Raw genomic sequence first — 16541 nt, 5'->3', positions numbered from 1 at the left:
CTATTGTGCCCTCAAGGTGTGGGACATCTTGGGGCACTCTGAAAACTTAAGTCAGGACTTCCATTAAGCTAGGAATAGGAAAAGGTGTGTGTGGGGGGGTGACTAGGAAACCCTGCACAGATCTTGGCAGCCCCAGAAAGATGGTAGAACATCTGCTTGGTGGGTTCTGTCCTAAGGAGGGTGGGGAGAGTCCTGTGGCTACTCTAAACTGAAAGGCTAAAAGCTTGCCTGGCACAGGAAAGGTAGTTCTGTTTAGAGAGTACCAGCTTGGCAAAGGCCCAAGGCTGAAACTTGGCTTCAAGGAGGAGGCTGTCTGAGCAGTTGTGTCTCTGTGGCAGAAGCAACCAGCCAAGATGGGGGGGGGGACATTCAGGCATCTGTCATCGGCTTTCAAAAAATAGCTCTTTGGGGAGGGTTGGGCTTTTAGTGTGGTGAGCCAAGGCCTCGCTCCTCCAGGGCATCCAAACGAGCTGGGAGTGCACACAGTTGGGGCTTGGCAGAAAGACGGGTCACGGGGCACTTTCTCCTTGACTCTCTCCTGCTTCCTCCCCCCCCCCCGACTTTCTACTGCTATCTCCAAGGACTGCCCCCAAAGGCATTTGATAACCTCCATGGAACTTATGCTTATGCGCAGAGAAGTGAAATTTTAGCTACACTCAGCCAGTTCAGACCATGCCAGCCCCTGAGCTGCATGGATGACTGCCATGCAGACCCCTCCCCACCCCCAGCACTAAAGAAGGAACATCCTGATCGGGCCATGATCAGTCCTGGCATCTTCACCCAGCAAGGTCTGGTTGCTAATGCCCTCCTGGCATTTGTCCTGCAGTGACGTGTAGGTAGAAAGTAGCTACCACGCTAGTAGCTGTCTTGACTTTGTCCAGCACCCACTTTTCTAAAGGCATCCAACTTGGTGGTGATCACTTCTAATGCATCAAGCATGATCCTCCTTGTCTGCAGAACAGGCTCAGCACTCAGGGATTGTTCCTGCGGAGCTGCCCAGAAACACCATCCCAGATTCCTCTTCCATGCGCCATGGAGGGTCCACACCGAAAGTCTTGTGCTGGTAGAAGGAAACATTTCCACATTAGAAGATCCACATTTCCGCATTAGAACCATCTTGGGCTGCCTCAGAAGCAGCCTGGAGACGAGATGGAGTCCAGTCTTGAAGACGCTTCCGTCTTTGTGCCTGCAAGGAGGGGGGCATAGGCAGCTCCCACAAATCACACAGAAAAAAATGGCCATGGGGTCCCCAAGTTATGTTTGTGCAGAGTTCCAGTTCTTATGACCCTGGCACATCCTGGAGAGTCCATGGCCTCGGCCACTCACTCGGGTGCTCTCTTCCTGGGGCTGGAAAGGCTGGCTTGAGCATTGGCCCCAGCAGCACCAAAGGGGGTCTTTTCAATTCTCCCATTCAGCTCATGCCCTTCTCCCAGCACCCTTGTCAAAGACCGGTGCATCTTGGTGTGCCAATGTGGAGAAACAAGAATAACTCTTGGGAAGCCAGGCAGCTCCTGAACTTTCCCAGCTTGTGTTCCTGTGAGGACTCTGGCCACATTCCCACAAAACCAAGTCTGGAACATTGTGAACTAACCCACCGTTTTCACTTACAGAAGGGACACACCCTGTTGTGCTAAAAACTAGTTGGCGAACCACAGTCAGCAGCTTAATGCAACAAAGCAATAACTAAATTGCATAACGTCAAACTTCACGGCAGCCTCACGGGTTGTGTGAACTCACCCTCACCAGACCGGCGGCGGAGCAGCGGGCCCAACCCGAGCTCCCTCCCCGCGCGAGGCGGAGCTGCTCCGGAGCGCCTCCCTGCCCGCCCGCGGCGCCCTTCCAGATGGGCCGGCCCTGCCCGGCCGCGGAGGATGGGAGCCGAGGTCCGCGCCAGTCGGCTGCCTGCTGCGCGCCGGGAGGGCGGCCTGCGGGGGTCGAGGCGGCTGCGCGCTCACGAGCACGAGCCGCGGGGCGGGCTGGCCGAGCGGCCTCGGAAGCAGCTCGCCTCGCCTCGCCGCCCGATGGAGGCTGCCCGGCTGCTGGCGCTGCTGCTGGCGCTGCTGAGCTTCTGCTCCGCGGCCGAAGGTGCGTCTCTTGCGCGGAGCCGGGCCGGGCCGGGCAGTAGGGTAGGCGGGCGGAGCGGGGACCTCGAGCGGGGGCTCCGGGGACGGGACACCGCCAGCTGGCGCGGGCTTTCTTTCATGCTGGCGCTTTTGCCCGCGTTGGGCGCCACTTGCCCCATTCTCACGTGCGGTTTGCACGGGTCTGGTAGTTGGCGCGGCGTGGCGCTTCCCAGACGCGCCCTCGTGGGCAGGTGGGCTGCTCGGCCCGGGGCGGTTGACTTGCGGGTAGCGCTCTGGGCGCAGGGCGGCGGACAAAGCGACGCAGGAAAGAACGGGGTGCACTCTGCACGTGCCCAGAGGCAGCACGCGCGGAAGGCACACGACGACCCCCCCTCACCCGTGGTGAAAGCTCCTGAATACGCATGCCCGGCCCTCCGCACGGGGCGGGGTGGGCAGGATGACGTGCCAGTTTTCCTCCCGAGTCCCCGCCCTCCTCGGCTCGGGATTGGCGCGTCGTTTCCAGGCCCGCCCTCGGCGGAGCGACGGGCCCCTCCGGGGTGATGTCATCCCAGCCGCATCGTTCTGTGGAGTAAACAACCTTGCCCCGCCCCCGGCACGTGGCCTGCCCTGTGGGGCGGGGGCATCCGCGGCGAAGCCCCGCCCCCCGCCCAGCTCCCTGGACCGGCCGCCCCGGAACCTCCAGCCGGGACTGCCGAGCCGCGGCGGGCGGCGCTCTGCGGACCGGGTGGCCTCCGTCCCCGGTTCGGCTGCCTGAAAAGGGCCCGGGCAGCGCCGGCGCCGCCTCTGCCCTCCCTGGGCAACCGTTTGCCTGACGTGGTCGAGGGTCTCTCGCCTTGAGCAGGGGGCTGGACTAGAAGACCTCCCAGACCCCTTCCGACCCTCTCCTTCTATGATTCCTCGGCAGATTCCAGCGCCGCCCCGCCGGGCTCGCCGGCCCTGCCCGCCTGGACGCCCGCCGCCCAGGAGCCGCCTGAAGAAGCCTTCGAGGCCGCGCGGGGCGAGTCGGGCGCGGTGCAGCCGGTGGTGGGCATCAGCCAGAGGGTCAAGACGAGGCCGGGCGAGAAGAAGGACCTGGGCACGCTGGGTGAGCGGCGCGCTTGGGGGGCGTCCCTGGAGCGGACCCCGGTGAGGCTCTCCTGCGCTCCAGTCTTCTCCGGGAGCGCTTTCCGAGGTCCTGGATTGCGCGCGCGCACGCACACACACACACACACACACACACACACACAAACACACATACACACACACACAACCTACCCCTGCAGAGTGGCCGCTGCTGCTCCTTTGCCTGCTTGGGGGGGGGGGCTACAACCTAGAAGGTGCACAGGTTCAGATTGGCGGGGCACTAACCTCCTGGCTGCTTTCTCTTTTCCACCATAGGCTACGTGTTGGGCATTATCATGGTGGTAGTCCTCATTGGCATCGGAGTGGGGATTGTGGTGGGATACCTGTACAAGAGGCAAGTACTGGGGAGCAGCCCTTTATTCCCAGGGGGTTGGGGATGGGGGACATCTAATAAATGGACACTTCAGCCTCAGCATCCATCTTGTCTGGAAAGGAAGTGCGTGTGGGTTACAGGGTGTGTGTGTTTGTGGTTTTTTTTTTTCCTGTTTTAAGGTCTGTTGTGCCTGTGTGCATCTCTCTCTCTATGCAATACTTGCCTTTGGTTAAATCAGTGGTTCTCAACCTTTCTAATGCCGTGACCCCATAATACAGTTCCCCATGTTGTGGTGACCCCCAAGTGGGTGTGGCCACCAATAAGAGGGAGTAGGACAGCTAGGGAAAAGGGAAAAAATGGCGGACAGCGTGGTTTGGCGACCCCCGTGAAATGGTCGTTCGACCCCAAATGGGGTCCCGACCCACAGGTTGAGAACCACTGGGTTAAATAGTTACAGTTTCCTTGAGTTTTCTGAGGTTTTGCATGTGAGGCTCAGACCCACTTTGGTCTTATTCTTAATGCTCCTCCATGCTTTGGAGGTTGGTTTTAGGCAGATTCTTAGTCGGGTGAGGGGTTTTTTTGTTCTCTCCTGAAGCAGAACTTTTGGGAGTTGGTCAGAAACCCACTGCTCTTGCAGCCACTAACAGAATAACGGAGTTGGAAGGGACCTTGGAGGTCTTCTAGTCCAACCTCTGCTCAAGCAGGAGACCCTACACCGGGGTAGTCAACCTTGGCTCTTTTATGACTCATGGACTTCAACTCCCAGAATTCCTGAGCCAGCTATGCTGGCTCAGGAATTCTGGGAGTTGAAGTCCATAAAAGAGCCAAGGTTGCCTACCCCTGCCCTATACCATTTCAGACAGGTGATTGTCTAGTCTCGTCTTAAAAGCCTCCAGTGATGGAGCACCCACAACGTCTGAAGGCAAGTTCTGCCACTGGTTAATTGTCCTCCTTGTTAGGAAGTTTCTCTTGCTTCTCTCCTTAGTTTTGCTAGGGCAGCTACAACTTGCACTCAGAACCTGAAATGTGTCCAGCAAGTCCATCCCAGAGAGGGATCTCTGTATTTGGGAGTGGGGGCCGACATTCTGTGCAGTGCCCCACAGATGGCAAAGAGCCATGGGAGACAGCTCTTATAGTTGGTAGCAAATGAAAATTTTCCATTAAATTGGGTGGGTTGTGTGTGTGCCCCATTTACTATGCAGGAATGGATTGGGGGGAGGTGTCCCTGGCTTATTCCTTCAAAAGGTGGGCTCCTCTCATTCTTCAACTAGCTAAGAGAGTTGCCTGAAGCATTTCGGGGTTATTATGGAGGTTTCTGGAATGGCATTTGGAGAGCCGAGAAAAGCTCTCCCAACTTAGCCTGTGATCTCCCAACAGCAGCCTTTGCCGTTTCTCAGGGGCCATCGAAGCCCAAACGCACGCCCCCCCTTTGGCACTTGCTACAGACAGGGAAGCAGTTGGATCTGCGATGGTTCTGCACCCAGAACACACTTCTTGGGGCACCAGTGCCACGGGGCAGTTCAGGTTTCCTACACTGGCTTGAGAAAAACAACACCTGCTGAAGTTGTAGGTACACACACAGAGACACCCCCATCTCTTCGGTCTCTTCCAGGGGCAAAGATCTAAAAGAGCAGCGGGAGCAGAAAGCCAACGAGCGCGAAATGCAGCGGATCACTTTGCCCCTCTCGGCTTTCAGCAACCCGGCCTGCGAGCTGGTAGAGGAGAATGTCATTGTGGTGCACACAAACCCCACTCCGGTGGAGGAGATTCAGGAGGGCAACACTCCACTCATGGGCCAGGCCGGCACTCCTGGGGCTTGAAGCAGAGGCGCCCCGCTGGACCTCTGAGGCGGACGTCTCTTTGCCTCTCCATTTACCCCAGGCTCCATTTGTATTTTGCTTTTCCATTTGAAGACAGGCCAGCCGGACAGACAAAGCGCCCAGCACCAGGGCTGCCCTTCCAGCCAGCAGCAGCTCTGCAGGGGGCCTGTTTGAGGCCAGGGGCCGGGTCAGACTTTGGGAGGGTCTGCTGCTGCCTCCGTTGCTTTGGTTGTGGGGCCTGCCTGTTGCCTGAGCAGGGCTTTACTGAAAGCGTTTGTGCAAGGATCTGATCCTGCACACATTGTAGCTGCTGAAAAGGCTGTGCTTCCCTTCCAAGTGGCCACGCCATGGCCAGCCCTCCAGTCTGGAGCCAGACAGAAACCCCTCTCCCTGCTTCCGGGGCGGAAGTGGCCAGGCCTGTCTGAGCAAAGGGGAAATGCTGGGGGGCAGCACCGAAGGCCTGGAGATGGAGAATCGCCCTGGAAGGGCTTTGGGTAGGGCTGAAATGGCCGGCCGGTGTCTCTTGTGCCAGCAAGGAAGCAACTCCAGCTATGCTATTTTTTTTAAAAAAAATCTTTTACCACTGAAGGGAGGGAACTGGGACTTGGATGCCAAAAGCCGAGGTTTCTTACAAGTTCTGTTTATGCAGGTTTAGAGATTTTAAAAAATCTTTTAAATGCCTTTGGATACCGTTTATTTCTAAGTGTTTTGAATACCTCATATCTAAAAATAAAACTATTTCAGGTTGTAAGTGTCTTGTTTGGTGGGATTCACCTCGCTGCACCTGGAGGCCCACATACCGCCTCCTTCCTCTTTCCAGGTGCCTCCTGTCCAAGGCTCGGGTCCCCCCCTCAGGTTGCCAATACTCATTCCAGCCCAGGCATTCCCCCTCCTCCCCCATCAAAAGGCTTAGGATTTGCTCTCCCAGATCTTCTGAAGTTCTGGCAGACTCCTTTATAGTCACCAAAGAAAGCCTCCACCCCAAGTTCCCTATTCAAGAGCAGATCTGTTTATCCCCCTTTTAATGTTCTGCTAAAAGCAGCTTCCCTCAATGGGCATTACAAAGAAAAGCAAGTGAATTTGTGCAAAAACACAAGCCCTGCCAGCACAACCACAAACTCAACAGTGCTCTTGTTCTCTGCAATGCAAGTATTGTCAACCCGGAGTAGGAAATGGACCAAACCCCACAAAAAGCCCTTGGGGTCAGCTCCGAACATGGCTTCAAGAAATATCTACTTTCATCTTTCTAGAACAAAGTTTATTGCTTTTAATTTAAACAAAAAAATCTGCTGTGCGCTTACAACAGTTGGGTCACATCTCTTGAACACATGATCCAGATTTCCTGCAGCTGGCCCGTTTATAACGTGTGTGTGTGTGTGTGCGCGTGTGCACGCCCACCTAAATCTGGTCTAAAATGCAGTGGGCTTGGCACAATTACCTAGACCAGCCATATAGGGACCCAGCATTTTAAGTTCTTGAGTGTGAATGGGGGATGGAAGACCCTCCAGATACCACTGGACTACAACGCACAGCATTCCACAATCTTGGGACAAGTGGCCAGGCCTGCCTGCTGGGAGATGTTCAATATCCAGGGGTCTAAATGTTGCCCACCTTTTGGTAGCTCTTAGTGTATTTTGCAGAGGGGAGAGATGCAACCAGCGCAGCTCCCTCTCTGCATCTGGAAGAGGGAGGGGAAAGGCGGCCCCAGCCAGGTGTTTCTCTGAAAGGAGAGGGGCCTGAAATGGAGGACAGAGGTAGTGACTCTATAATGTGCCAGTCTTTCAGGTCTGTGGCCCAGGTTGATTGCTCCACTCCTGGTCAGCTAAGTTTGGGAAGAGGAGCACTTCCAGGGGTCCACCTCCACCAATCCCCTCCCTCAAGTGGAGAAGCTACTCAGTCTAGCCCCCAGCTTTGGTCTTTGGTCCTACAGCCCCTGGGCCACAGCTGCTTGGCCAATAGGGTAGAAAGATGAAATACCATGTAGTGCATAAAGAGTTCTCTGGCCGGACAGATGGTGGTTTGGAGCTGTTGCTGGGAGACAAACTGCAAAATTCAACTGTCTCCTCTGCAGAGGTGTGTGCAAGCAATCCAGGTTGCCCTCCCATTGCCTGGTCTAGCAGAACAGGGCGTCCCAGTCAAAGGCAACGCTAAGGTTTGTATCCTGGCTGGTCTCGGCCTTGTGAGCCCAACCAGGAGGCTTCACAACCTGTAGTGTATTGTGTTAGAAGGCAGGTCCACACCCCGACTCTTGGGAACGGTGTTTCCAAAGACAGAGCATCTGCACTGAGAAGTGAATGGCGCAAAGAAGAGGCTGATGCTTTCAGGAAGCGCCACAAGCTCACGGGAGGTGGCGGTGACGGACAGAAGCACCGAGGCGGAGGAGGACTTCTTCCTGTTGTCACCAAAAGGATGGGACAGAGATTTTTCTGCTGCCTCCAGGACAATCCGTGGAAAGAGGATGAGCAGCGATGGCCGAGCGGTGGGACTATGTCAGACTGCCAGAGTGCTTGTCCCGAATCAGGCCAAACTGCACGCTCACGCTGTGGTCCAGTTCCTCCAGTTCTGAAGGGAGAGGAATGGCCAGTTCTCCCAGGTACAAAGAAAGGGCTTCAAAAGAATCCTCCAGTTTGGAAAACGGGGGCCTAGAAGGGAACGCGGGAGAAGGAAAGGTAGCAATGGGGCCTTCCTGACAGCAGCAGCCATTAGCAGACGACCGAGCATCATTGCAAGCCTTTCTCCAAAACACAGCTGGCCCTAAATTTCCATTCTATGCGAGGTAATGATCCCTTCTGCCCAGCCTCTTAAGCTGTTGAGAAACGCAGCAGAGGATCAGGCCCCAAACCTGAGTCCTCTGCTCTGCTGGGAATGCACGAGGGGCACCTAGTGGACCAGCTACATGCAGCAATGGGGCTGCCTTGCCTCCCATTCCCTCTCCTCAATGGCTTGCTTTCAGCCCCCCAAAGGGAGTAGGGCAGAAAAGGATACCCCCATCCTCCCCCACCTCTGTAGACTGACCTGCTCTCTGGCTCCAGCCTGCAGCAGATGGCTGCCAGAGGGAAGAAGCCCGAAGGACAGTCCACCGGGACAAACTTCTCCCAGTACAGCTTCACGTTGAGGCCAAAATCCAGGGTGCGAGGGAGACAGTCTGGGTCAGCATACACTTGTCCTATGATCTGGAGCAGAACAATTACCCATCATTCTCTTCAGGCACCTAAAGCAGGACGTGTGGCTCAGCTGCCTGCTGCTTCTGCTGACTCAATCATGGTTTCTTCAAGAAAGGCCCCTGAGGCCTAAGCAGGAGGCAACTGCGCGCATCCAAGTACCCCAAGACTTGATGGGAACAGCAGGCTCCCTTCTGACACCCCCTCTTGGCAACCTTCACTGGGTGCCACAGTGTTTATTCCTGCTAGCTTGGCTTTTGTTAAGCAGATCGGCTGCCCCAAGGGTCCCTCCTGACAGGCACTGTTCAGGGCCAGGCAACTTCCCTTCCTCGGAAGATGGATGAGAGGGACTGAACGTAGTTGGAGAAGACAACCTTGAAAGATTTGAATTTCTAGGCCTGTTATTTTCGCAGCCTTTCCCCAAAGTAAGAGAAAATTATATTGGTGCTTCGCTGGAGCAACTACCAGAAAAACCAGCGTAGGTTTTCACTTATGGTAGATATGCTCAAGCCTTAGAAACTGCAGGGAAGGAGTGGTTAGTAGTTACAAAAAAAGAATTCAGAATGGACCCCTGCTGGCTTTGTTTGAAATAAGTCACTGTAGAAAAATTGGAAGTCAGCCACGAGTCCTGTAATATATGGTATGGCGCCCAGAGTTTTCTCTGAGAGAGAAGGGTGGTTAAGAAATACAAAATATAAACAAATAATAATCTTTGATTTATCACGAAGGTAGAAAAGGACAATCTAAACCATATTTTTTTTTGACCCAAGCTTTTAATGATGAAAAATAAATTGCAGTCAAAAGCTGTCAGTTTGTTATCCCTGGATTCGTTATCTCTGATATGGGAAGATATGTGCTAAAAATTGCAGTTACTGTGCAGTGGATTAGATTATAAATTACCCATCATTGGGTAATTTTATAATCTCTTTCTAAGAAAAAAATTGAAATGGAAGAACTATTTGTATGCTTCTAAGACAGTGGTTCTCAACCTTTTTAATGCCGCAACCCCCAACCGGTCGTAAGTCGAGGACTACTCAACCGGTCGTAAGTCGAGGACTACTCAACTGGTGCAGCACCGTTTGCAGAATGGGACTTTTGGCGGGCTCAGCAGGGCAGAGACAGCCTGGACAATTCCTATTGGCTTTTGAAAGCCAATAGAATGAGACTCTATTCAAGAGAGTCTATTCTATTGGCTTTCAAAAGCCAACAGAATAAAAGGGAGTAGCACAGCTAAGGAAAAAGGGAAAAAAATGGCGGACTGCGTTATTTGGCGACCCCTGTGAAATGGTTGTTCAACCCCAAATGGAGTCCCGACCCACAGGTTGAGAACCGCTGCCCATTGACCAAGAAGGTCCGACTGCCAGCCCACTTGGGAAATCCTGATGGTAAGCCATTGGGCCAAAAGACCCCAAGCGATTGCGCAAGTGTTAGCCAACTGGGGTGACTGCAGTCCTTGGCCGGGAAAGGCCGGCTGGCAACTCCGTTCTTAGATGAACAGCCCAAACCAGAGACAAACAGACAAGCCCACTTTTGTGGTTGACCCCTGAATCTTCCTTTAAACAGTCCAAAACAGTGGTTCTCAATCTTTCTAATGCTGTGACCCCATAATACAGTTCCCCATGTTATGGTGACCCCCAACCACTCATACATCACTGGGTACCAGGGGCGTGGCCAAAGAAAAGGGGGGGAAAATGGCTGACAGCCTTGTTTGGCGACCCCCGTGAAATGGTCGTTCGACCCCAAATGGGGTCCCAACCCACAGGTTGAGAACCACTGGTCCAAAAGGCAGTCCACGCCCACCCTCACTTTTTCTCTCTAGCCCTGGCAGCACAGCCTTTACAGGAGGCTGGCTGGTGAAATGCTAAGGGACACAAGCCTCAGGTTCCCAGGTGTGGGTCCCTGGCATTTGTCAGAACAGGACTGATTCTCAAGCCCCCCTCCACCACCAATCCCCTCAATGGGCTAAGCTTACCTCGCAGAGCACTATTCCAAAGGAGAAGATATCGACCTTCTCATCGTAGCTCTGTCCTGCAAGAATCGAAAACAGCCAGGAGGGGAGGGTGCATCAGTAAAATAGAGAAAATAGGGATGGAAACCAACGCAGGGCTGGGGGTAACCAGACACAGAAGGGAGCGTGGAAGAACAGGGGCGTCCTGCAGGGTGGGGGCAAGTATCCTGTTTGGGTCCAGCTGCTGAAGAGCCCTGGGAACTTCCACAGGACATCCCCACTCAGCCTGCGAGGGGAGGACGAGGAAAGAAAGAGCTTCCTTGTCAGTACCAGGGCACCCCTTCCGGAAGTCACACTCCCCAAAAGAACATCAGGCCCAGATGTGCTTCCCCCACCAACCGGGGAGGGGTGGGAAAAGAGGAGAAGGGAGGCAAGGCCTGTCAGCCTTTGAGGTGGTCCAGAGAAGAAGGACCCATAGGAGCGCTAACATGACTTCTACTGTAAGGCGACAGTAACACAATCTTGCAAGTGTGACAGCATTGTCCCCCCTCCCTTACTCTTCCCTTCCAAAGAACGAGGGAGGGCCCCTTCCAAGAAGCTTGCTCTGCCCCCCCCCCCGTCTTTCCTTGGGCTGAGATAACGCTTGTCAGACGCTATCCTGACTGTGGCTCTACCTCCTAGTATGCAGATCATTGCTGCATACCACTAGGCGGTCCTCGACTTACGACCGATTCCTTAGCAACTGTTTCACGTTAGGATGGACCTACCTTGGGGCTACTTATGACCTGGATCTGAAGTTCCAACAGTCCCCCCCCCCCTCCAGCCACATGAGTGAACTTTGGGCACTCGGCAACCAGGTTACATTTACAGTTGTTTGCAGCATCCCACATTTACGTGACTTGTGTTTTACAACCGTTTTGCCAAACACCAGTTTTTCAGCAAAACTGCACCCACAGCAAACCACAGTTTCACTTAAGGACCACTACAAAAAAGATCACACACTTTCAGGCTCCATTCCGGTCTTAGGGCAAGGACCACCTGCGCAGAGCCCACGAGGGGACAGACAACCACTGCCAAAGGCACACAACCAAGAGAGACCTCAGCCCGGTGGCTGGGCTCCTCTGTGGCCTCAGGAGGAGGGGGGCTCCTACCATTCAGCATCTCGGGGGCCATCCAATACGGGTTCCCCACCACAGTGTAGCGCTTCCTCCGGTCGCTCTTGCGCAGCGTCCGCTTCTTGGCCAGGGGCTTCTCCAGGGAGGGCCTCTTCCTCTCCTCCACAATCAGCCGAGAGAGGCCGAAGTCAGCAACCACCACCGTGTTATCCTGGGCCAAAAGAAGGCGAAGCAAAATCCACAAGAATTAGGAAGCCATGCGGGGAAGGCCTGCACCATTTGGGACGGAGGAAGGCTGAGGGCAGACACCGCTGTGCCACGCTCTGGGGACCCATTTCGTGCCCCGCCTGGGGGCACAAGAGCTCCCCCCCGTCTCTTCTCCAGGCAGCTCCTCTGGGGAGCCAGAACACCCCTTGGCCCTTCCGGCCTTCACCCCACTGTCAGCGGTTCTTGGGTTCTCAGGCGTGAAGGCTTTTCAACTGTATTGACATTAGATTTGTTTTATCCAAGCGCACATAAAACAATGAAAAAATCTCCCGTTTAGGCCTTCTCCATTCATTGGTCCTCAAAGAATTTTACAAGTTTTGTTTGCCTTAAAAAAGCAAAACAAAAGGGGGATATCAATCTGGGACCCTGAAATAGCAAAGGATGACCTCTGATATTCATCATTTTTCAGGGGTTTCCAAACTTGGCAGGATTAAGACTTGTAGACTTCAACTCCCAGAATTCCTCAGTCATCTATACCGAGCTATGTTGGCTGAGGAATTCTGGGAGTCGAAGTCCACAAGTCTTAAAGTTCCCAAGGTTGGAGACCCCTGATTTATATCTTCCTTGAGTTGTTCAATTAATGAACGGGCTTTGATTCATATTCAATATTCTCAAGGGAAGTGATTGCGGGCGAGTTTGCCATTGTTCAGAACAGCCATTCTCCCATTCAAAGTGGGATCCATAATCAAATTAGTTATAGTAACAATCAGATTGATTGGCATTCATGCTTCTCAAAGACTAAAGCACCCTATTAAAGAGTTTCTTCTTTTCTGGAGACAGGGATCCCCAAATTCATTATCAGTCGTAAAACAATTCCTCAATGGTCAAATATTTATTTTGGGCTCAGCCCCAATCAAGAAGTGGGTTCTGGCCATTCTTGGGTACTCTTTGCTATTAACAAGAGAGGAATTGAGTTGCTGCAACCTGCTGACACATTAATAACACTGTCCTGGGCGCCACTCTAATGGTTGGCGCATTATTAGGTGTGTTTTCCAATTGTGAGACCTTTGTGCAAGTCCAACCTGAGGCAGGTGCCTCCCCGGGAAAGAGGCAGGACCCCCAAAGGGCCCCCAGTCTCCTAGAACTTTGGCAGCTGAGCAGGAAGCAGACCTGGCCATGCAAGCACTTACCAGTTTGATCAGGCAGTTGTGGGAGTTCAGATCTCGGTGAATGATGCGCATGGAGTGCAGGTAAGCCTGCAAGTGGGAGAAGCCAGAGGTGAAGACAAGGCGCTATTAGTCTCGATGCTCAGCCTCAGCTGCTGCCCCGGGAGCCTTTGGTGCTGGCTTCTGAGCAGCCCAAGGGATGGGGGGGACAGCACAGCCCAAGGGCTACCTTGGCCCCTGGAGGCCTTCCATGGGAGGGGCGAATGCCTTGGGCAGTGTTTCCCAAACTTGACAATTTTAAGGCATGAGGACTTCAACTCCCAGAATTCCACAGCCAGCAACGCTGAAGTCCACATGCCTTAAAATTGTCAAGTTTGGGAAACACTGCCTTGAGGCAAGGCTGCTGGAGAGTCAGAGGAGGGAGCAATCCTGCACCAAGAAGAGCCCCAAGGGCTGGGGGTAGAAGCTGTGGGGCTGGGTGATGGACTAAGACTGAGGACTCGGATTTTAGTCCTCATTGGACCTAGCCTTCCTCATTAGATTACAGCAGGGCTAAAATGCAGGCAGATCTCATTCTTTGTGCTTTGAACTTCCAAGAAAGGTACCACAAGGCAACCAACTCTTGCGTCATCCTCGCTTTGGAAAACACATGACTCACTCAACCTCAGGTGCTCCCCCAGGACATTCCGTGAGTCCAGACCAGTTTCAGCAAACCGTCCAACCGCAGCTGAATGGGCTGGCCATCCGCACTCTCCCCTCTAGGCAATTCACCCTTGTCCCTCAGACACGCCCTTCGCAAGGCCAGGAGGGGGTCCGGGAAGGAGGCTCACCATTCCGGAGGCAATTCCTTTGGCAAAGCTGACCTTCTGCTCCCAAGGAAATGGATCCTGCAAGGAAAAAAGGGTCCCTTCGTTAACTTGTCTTCAAGGCAGGGAGGGATGCCAGGGGTTTGGCCAGCCTGGCTCAGCTTGGAAACCTCTCCCTTTCCCCTCAGCATGGCTGGCTCAGGAATTCTGGGAGTTGGAAGTCCACAAGTCATAAAACAGCCAAGGTTGCCTACCTCTGGCCTAGGCCTAGGCCGCTTTATGATTCGTGGACTTCAACTCCCAGAATTCCTGAGCCAGCATGGCTCAGCTTGGAAACCTCTCCCTGTCCCCTCAGCACGGCTGGCTCAGGAATTCTGGGAGTTGAAGTCCACCAGTCATGAAGGGGCCATAGTTCCCCCATGCTGGCTCAGGAATTCTGGGAGTTGAAGTCCACGAATCATAAAAGGGCCAAGGTTGCCTACCCCTGGTCTAGGTAGACCAGCCAGGAAACCAACTCCTTGGAAATGGGTTTTTTATCGGAATGGGTTACCAGAACAGAACCTTGCCAGTGAATTAGAGAGGAGTCCACCTGAGCCATTTCTGGATGGTACGTTGTTGTTCTGGACTTCCAACGGGCTCCAGCCGGTCCTGCCTAGCCCCACCTAGGCCACCTTCCCTGGTCTCCGTAAGGGCACACAGGAGGCCTAGAGCAAATGGGCCGGATCCAGGATTCTTGCGGTGAAGGGTGCAAGTGACTCAGTTTTCCTTTAATTAAGTGGGCATTTTGTGATTGTCAATGCCAACTACGTCATCCATCTTGTAAAAGCTCCAGGATTTGCCTTCAAATTTCACATAGCCCAGAAGGGCTACCCTTATTCTAAAATGAATAATTTGAAAGGGAGCAAAGCCATAGCAGGTGTTGGTGGGCTAAGCCAAGGTTTGTTGAAAAAGTCACCGCTGCCCTGCTTAAGCCAGAAACGAAACCCTTTTTTCAGGATTCACGAGCCAGCCCTGGGGCGGGATTGCATTTCGTGATGTTTTGGCTGCGTCTTTCACGAGGACCTTCTTTCCCCTGGCCCAGCCTACCGAGGCTGCAAGAGACGGCACCCACCGCATTCCGGAGGAAGTCCTTCAGAGTCCCCCCTTCGATGTACTCGGTGAGAAGATTCAGCTTCTTGTCCTTGTACAAGACCCCGATGAACTTCAGGACGTTGGGATGCTCCAGGCTGCGCATCACTTTCACCTGCAAGAGAGAGAACCTCCCAAGCTTGAAACAAAGTGAAGCTGTTGCCTCTCCCTCAGAGACCCTGCTTTTGCAACCAAAATAACACCAAAATAAAAGCAGCTAATGTCCAAGATCTAAGTCACTTTCCTCTGGCTGGGCCTTAAGCCACAAGGCTGCTGAAAGGAAGTGCTGTCCAGTGCCTGGACATCTTCAAGGCAGTCCTTTCCAGAAACGGTACTCACCTCGGTTAGGAAGGTCTTCTGTGTTTCTTCATCACAACGAATCAGTTCCTTCATCACCATCACCTTTCCTGTGGCTTTGTGAGTCACCTGATGAATAGAAGAGCGTTACATCCATTTAAGAAGGAGGAGGAGAATAGTTGGGGTTCTTCTAACTTTGCCCAGTTGAATCACTTTTAATTCCCTGTAATTCTGCCTGGAGCCCTGGAAAAAAAGCCCATCCGCAGGTTGATGAGGGATAGGAAGGAAGCCAAGCCTGGAAGCTGAGGAAGTTCTTCCCTCCCATCAACGGCTAAGCACATCATTTCCTGCTGTGACCAGGGTTTCCTTCTGCTCCTCCAAGATTTGAAAGTGTTGCTCCATGGTGGAGTCAAGATCTCCAGCAAGTGACCTGCTGCTAGGGCTGCAGACAAAACAACAAGCAAGGGAGAGATTCAACGTGAACGTGGTCAAGAAAATCCAGGGTGGGCTGGCACTGGGGAGAGCGTCTTCCTTTCTGCTCTTCAACTACAGGTTGCCCCGAGTGAGCAAAGATGACTTTACACTTTTCAAGCTGAAAATAAAACAGGTCCTATGCTTCCTTCCAGGGAGCCTTCACCAGCAAGCACTGGTGTGTCTGTGTTGCACTGACACTCCCCACGGCTCTGGGCACAGGGAGGCCTATGCTGCTCCTTGGCTCGTGGGGTGCACTAGAAGACTTTCAAATGCCTTCACGGCCGCAAAAAAGGAAATAATTTGCTTTCTGCTTAAAAACTCCTCTTTCTACCATCCACACATGGGGGTACTTTTCACACTAGGACTGGTGGCACTCATAACAGGAGCATGGAAAAGAATTTATAGCTCGAGCGTTATTATTTTGCCTAAGAGCTCCTCTTTTTCTGTTGGGTTGGCTGGTTCAGCTCAGCTAGGAGGCCAAACCGGCCAGAAAGCTCCAGTTAGTTCTGGATCTGGAGCTGCACAGTGAGCATTTGCCTTCTGAAAGCAGCCTTTGTAAAATGCCCTGACAATCTATGGAACTTGAGTTCTCTCCACTCTGATTCCCTCCCTCTTTCCTGCACCCAGAGGCCTGGGCAAGCCAAGTGCTTTCCTAATGAGCCTGAGCATCGTGCAGAAATAATTATGTTAAAAGAAGCCTTTGATTCAAGGACCTTTATGCACCAAGGCACACCACAAATTCCATTAGCCAGAAGAATTTTCCTAGAACTTGGAGAGAAGTCTGTAACCTTTCATCCAGTAGCTTTTTGCCAATGTTATTTGCATTCACAGTGCCTATTTGGCTATGCACTTATTTTTTTTTTTTAAACAGCTGTAACACAAGCTGGGAAAGTTTGTAGG

General features: G+C 53.2%; 2 protein-coding genes across 6 annotated transcripts in view; one reads left to right on the top strand and one right to left on the bottom strand.

Moving 5' to 3' along the window:
* The first annotated feature begins 1051 nt into the window (after positions 1-1051).
* Positions 1052-6090, top strand: PIK3IP1 (phosphoinositide-3-kinase interacting protein 1). Its single transcript, XM_039321194.1, has 4 exons — positions 1052-2085; positions 2989-3168; positions 3462-3540; positions 5132-6090. The coding sequence occupies exons 1-4, from the start codon at positions 1872-1874 to the stop codon at positions 5337-5339; spliced, it is 681 nt and encodes a 226-aa protein (XP_039177128.1). The 5' UTR covers positions 1052-1871; the 3' UTR covers positions 5340-6090.
* Positions 6091-6575: 485 nt separating this feature from the next.
* The window catches only part of LIMK2 (LIM domain kinase 2), a 60295-nt gene continuing 50329 nt past the window's right edge, over positions 6576-16541 (bottom strand). For all 5 annotated transcript variants that reach the window (XM_039321188.1, XM_039321193.1, XM_039321189.1 and 2 more), the window contains 8 exons: positions 15210-15296; positions 14854-14985; positions 13767-13823; positions 12961-13026; positions 11600-11774; positions 10473-10528; positions 8355-8512; positions 6576-7981 (listed from right to left, as the gene is read on the bottom strand). In XM_039321188.1, coding sequence (XP_039177122.1) covers positions 7825-7981; positions 8355-8512; positions 10473-10528; positions 11600-11774; positions 12961-13026; positions 13767-13823; positions 14854-14985; positions 15210-15296 — 888 coding nt within the window. In that variant the 3' untranslated portion in view covers positions 6576-7824. The remainder of the gene's footprint in view (positions 7982-8354; positions 8513-10472; positions 10529-11599; positions 11775-12960; positions 13027-13766; positions 13824-14853; positions 14986-15209; positions 15297-16541) is intronic.

The sequence above is a fragment of the Crotalus tigris genome, unplaced genomic scaffold, assembly GCF_016545835.1.
Source record: "Crotalus tigris isolate CLP2741 ecotype Arizona unplaced genomic scaffold, ASM1654583v1 scf7180000023720.1715460, whole genome shotgun sequence".
Taxonomy (NCBI): domain Eukaryota; kingdom Metazoa; phylum Chordata; class Lepidosauria; order Squamata; family Viperidae; genus Crotalus; species Crotalus tigris.
Note: the sequence above shows the minus strand (reverse complement) of the source record. Positions and strands in the feature narration are given on the sequence as shown.

Excerpts from the sequence above, each read along its gene's own strand:
- PIK3IP1 (XM_039321194.1), top strand. The coding sequence starts at position 1,872 with ATGGGAGCCGAGGTCCGCGCCAGTCGGCTGCCTGCTGCGCGCCGGGAG. Across the intron at positions 2,086-2,988 it reads CTTCTGCTCCGCGGCCGAAG|ATTCCAGCGCCGCCCCGCCG; the intron begins GTGCGTCTCTTG and ends ATTCCTCGGCAG. Across the intron at positions 3,169-3,461 it reads GAAGGACCTGGGCACGCTGG|GCTACGTGTTGGGCATTATC; the intron begins GTGAGCGGCGCG and ends TTTCCACCATAG.